The sequence below is a fragment of the Pinus tabuliformis genome, chromosome 9 (genome assembly GCF_031772625.1).
Source record: "Pinus tabuliformis cultivar Carrire ecotype Pingquan chromosome 9, CPIR1, whole genome shotgun sequence".
In the NCBI taxonomy this organism is placed as follows: Eukaryota; Viridiplantae; Streptophyta; class Pinopsida; order Pinales; family Pinaceae; genus Pinus; species Pinus tabuliformis.
In genome coordinates this window covers 1,273,699,775-1,273,704,416 of record NC_142307.1, presented here as the reverse complement: position 1 = coordinate 1,273,704,416, position 4,642 = coordinate 1,273,699,775, and the positions used below count along the sequence as shown (strand labels likewise).

Here is a 4,642-nt window from a genome sequence, read left to right as displayed (position 1 = left end):
ACTTCATTAGGAATTAATTAAAAAGTAATCATGTGTAATAAGAACATAATAGACCATCACATATAAGCAACACATAAACACACATGAACACAAGGATTTTAGGTGGAAACCCAATGTGGGGAAAAAAGAATCGTTGTTGTTGTCTTTGTATTCTTTTATTATTAAGAAAAACTTCTTACAATCTTGTACTTGCGTATACTCATACCAGCACGCAGGAACCCACCTGTAGAAGGCTACAACCTTCTCTCATTCTCCAACACCCAATGGAAGGGAGCTCCAACCCATCACCCACCGGAGGGAGCTTCAACCCCCTAATCAGATTTACTAGCTACCACTAGAAGGAAGCTTCGACTTCCTCACTGAAGGCTCCAACCCTCAACACCTTTGTGGATCAAGTTTCATAAATTTTCACACTGGATCCACCTGAACCAAAACATCACAACTTGTAGCCACTTTTCATCAAATTTTCACACTGGACCCACTACCATCATTTAAGCCTACTTCCAAATATCAAAACTGAAATTGATCACTGCAACAAATCACTCAATTATCGAACAAACTAAATCAACCAATCACGGAACCAACTGAGACTCAAATCAATCAACTTATTCTCAAACAACCAAAGTAGTTAGATCATTGTAATAAGAATACCAATATTGAACCTGAACACGCATCAACTCATTGAACCAACTAAAAACTATGATTAATAAAATTTCAGAATATATACGCTACTTTACTTTAGCAAATCCATTTGTATACGTGACTTCCTTGAAGCATACCTGCATACAGATTTCAAAACATTGAAATTGTATCACTGTTATTCTGAAACAAAACTAAGTTAAACCCTGAACCACTAAATCATTCTGAAATAATCACAAAACCATCACATATCTTCAATCACATACAGCTAGCAGCATCATCATTCTTCAATCAAACAATTCAACTTCAATCATCATTGTTAAACCTAGATCATCAAGTAAGACTTCATTGACAAATAGTAGAAACACATCAAGACTCATTAGATTGATCAGACATCTTATTCAGCAAAACCCTAACTTATATATGTGCTTTCCACAAAACACTTTCATGTGTATACGTGCTTTTCAGGAATCAAACCCGCGTACAGATCTGAATAGATATGCAACTTACCAGCATTAAACCTACATATGTATGTGCCTTTCAGGTTATCAAACCCGCATACATATATGTAATTATTGACTTATAACTTTGTTGCACATTAGACCTTTAGAACAAACCCATTTCTTGGCATACATAGTAAAATATGTGTCAGACATAATATCACATATCAAACCAATCCATTATCAATATAGTCATTTCAGATGTATGGGATCGGATCCATCATCAAATTCCCATGTGCATACTTAGTTTCAGATCAAGCAATTCACTAATAGCCCATCATATGTACACTTGCTTCAGATATAATTATTCATGAAATATTCATCACTTTCACACCCAAACACTTTGATCTTAATCTCCTTATATAACTTAGGCCTTATCTAATACCACGAGTCACATCCTTAGTAATGTCGATGGTATTCTTAGATGGGATCAAATATCCATTGCCGCGCTCATCACTATGGGTTAATACCATGGTAAAGACCCTTGGTATTTAAAATACCACGGTGCGGAAACTGTACGCACCTTTTCTTCTTCATACCCACGTTTGTACACAACTTTGCTTCATAGAACCTGTGTATACACGACTTTGCTTCACCAAACCTAAGTATGTACGCGGCTTTGCTTCATAAAACCTACGTATACTTCTTCAAACTTCATCTTTATCATTCCTTTGTCTCTGACTGATATTCCTTTGTCCAATATTTTTGTCACATCTGTATTGGTCTGAATACTCATCCTACTACCATCATGTTGACATGTTTATTAAGTAGGTTTTCATCAAGGACAACACATTTCTCATAATACAAACAACCCATATTAAATCTTATGTTTCAAGTCATATAAGTTTTTTTTTAACATGATCGGGTACTTATATATTATAAAACTGCTTGGAGCCAAATCTAGTTACATAAGTGGATGGAAGTAGATAGAGAGAAGTCCAAAATGGGTTCGCAGACCCTGACTTCTTATAGACAAACTTGAGTAGTGTAGATTGGAAAAGAAAACGGCTGTATAGCCTTACAAACAGACCTGCGAGAAGACAAAATTTGCTAGTCATTAGTTAGATTACTAGAGCTGATTGACAGAGTCATCAATCTGGGGTTCTTTCTTGACGCTTGCTCTGGTTGAAGTCTCAGCTTGCATACTCTGAGTGATGGATTTGATGTGGGTGATTGCCTCCTCCATGTGTTTGCATTTTTCCTTTAGGCTTTCTATCTCTGCCTTTTGTTTTTCCAGTTTCTTTCTCTTTGATCTGCTATCTGCCTGAAAGTCCTCTTTGAGCTCGTTGAAATGTTTGACAAACCTTGCAATCATAAAGCAATGGGCTTTACACAGCGAGCAGTTGCTGTTTCCAATCACTCTGTCCAGAGGATTCTCGGGCATCTCTCGATTTTCCGGAGCCTCAGCAGGCTCTCTGTTTTCCGGGATCTCTGCCATTTCCAGGGAACTGATATGGAGGGAGATGCAGTGCGGGAACAGGGAAAAGGAGCTGGGGTGAAGAGGAAGGAGACCTGCAGGAAAGAGGGAAAATGCTACGAAGAGGGAACAGAGCAGGGGAGAAATCACACTTAAAATGGAGAACCAGGCACAGAGATTTACCAAACTGTCGTGGGGGAGAGGAGCAGCCGAGCTGAAGGCGATATTCCGATCTTGGAGATTGCTAACTTCCCTGGGAGCTTTGGAGAACGATCTCACAACAGATTTGAACGGATAGCGGCCTCTCTTGATGCAGAACTTCTTGAGCTGATTGCCAGATATAGAACCTTTACTCTCCTGCGAAAAAAGGGACGTGTTTCTGATGTGCTCGTAGAGAGAAGGATTGGTGAATATATAGAGCGGAGTGGGAGGGTGAGCGGGCCGAGAGTGCGACATGAGCTCAGTGATCTGGCTAGGATTAGCCACCAGCTTAAAATCTTTGCAGCAGTCTAAGGAGATCTTGAAAAGACTTCTACCTAAATTCTGCATGGGAGAGTCACGAGAAAGCTGGGATATCGAGATCCTGTGATCGGACCAAAAATGATGAGAGGTGGGCATGGAGAAGGGGGGATCGAAATTCAAAGCCTGGCATGCAGCGTGCGACTTGACTGATTTTGGCCAGAGATCACAAGAAGGAGGGTGGGGAATGATAAGACAAAAGGTTGAATGGATGCTGGTATGACTGGTCGGAGAGTTTGACAGGCAACTAAGCCGACTACGGGATTGGTTTTTCATATATGAGATCATTTTCTTTAACTTGGCCGATCTGTCTGTTGGATGCCTTAGTGGCGTAATGATCCGCTTCAGTGTTGTTGTCTCTTAGGACATGTTTGAAAGTCGTGTCTCCCATTTCTTTGACATTATCCTCAATCCTGAGCTTTACATTATTAAGGGCCTCTTTTTTAAATTCTGTTCCCGCCACCATAGCTGCAATGACGATGGCCGAGTCTCCCACTATTATTGGATTCCTGATTCTCAGCCGATTCAGAATGAGAGTGCCTAAGTAGAGGTTGTAAGCTTCTGCCAGGTTGTTGGACATTTGGCCCAAACCCCATTCATAGCTTACCAGAGTTTTGCCTTGGCTGTCCTTTATGATACCCCCTGCTCCAGCTTCCCCCAGGTTATTTTTGGAGGCCCCGTCGAAGTGCAAAGTAGGGCGATTCTGATCTAGGATCCATTGACTTACTTCTTCCCTTGTGCGTCTGAGCTTCCAGTGTATTCTTCTCGTGCTAGCTTTGGGGTGTGCTAGTTGATTGTTGCTGTAATTGATGCTGAATTTGTTATACCATTCCATCTCTTCTTTGTGCCAGCTTGATTGGTCTGGAGGAGCGACCAAGTTTGCACTTATTGTTTCAGATATGAGCGCTGTTGTTTTTGCCAGTATGCGGACAAGGTTGGGCTTCTTGTCATTAAAAATACAGTTATTCCTAGCTAACCAGATTTGCCAACTAAGGGTAGCTGGGATGCATTTCCACATACGGATGATATTGTTTTTACCTTTCTTAGGAAAAGGATAACATTTTACCCAGTTTTTTTGAAGGGAGGATAGCTGATCAAAAGTCTCTTCAATTTTCATTGGTCTGACTATCTGAGTCCAACAACTTTGAGCGAGGGGGCAGTGGAAGAATAGATGATGGCTACTCTCCTCCTCAGCGCGACAGAAGCAGCATATTGATGGCCCCAAGATCCCTCTTTTCCTTAGATTTTCAGCTGTAAGCACCTTTCCTTTGAGGAGAGTCCAATTGAAATGTTTGACCTTTGGAATGCATTCTGATTTCCAGACAGTTGTGAAGAGGTTCCATTTGGCTATCGAAGTGGATGACTAGAGGAATTTGTAACCATCTCTGACAGTGAATTTCCCACCGCTTGGGTCCCATATATACCTATCTTCAGCCCCTCTGTTGGTGGGTGTTGCGCCTGTGAGGGAGACCTTAAGATTGAGCCATAGTTCTCTGAGTTCATTGGGGATTTGAAGATCCTTCCAGCCCTGCCAGGTGTTTTGGTCCCAAGTTGAAATATCATACAA

The 4,642-nt window shown here is 41.0% G+C and overlaps 1 protein-coding gene across 1 annotated transcript; it reads right to left on the bottom strand.

Moving 5' to 3' along the window:
* Window positions 1–3,331: 3,331 nt before the first annotated feature.
* On the bottom strand, window positions 3,332–3,910 carry LOC149153198 (uncharacterized). Its single transcript, XM_089443732.1, has one exon. The coding sequence runs from the start codon at window positions 3,908–3,910 to the stop codon at window positions 3,332–3,334; it is 579 nt and encodes a 192-aa protein (XP_089299858.1).
* Window positions 3,911–4,642: the final 732 nt, after the last annotated feature.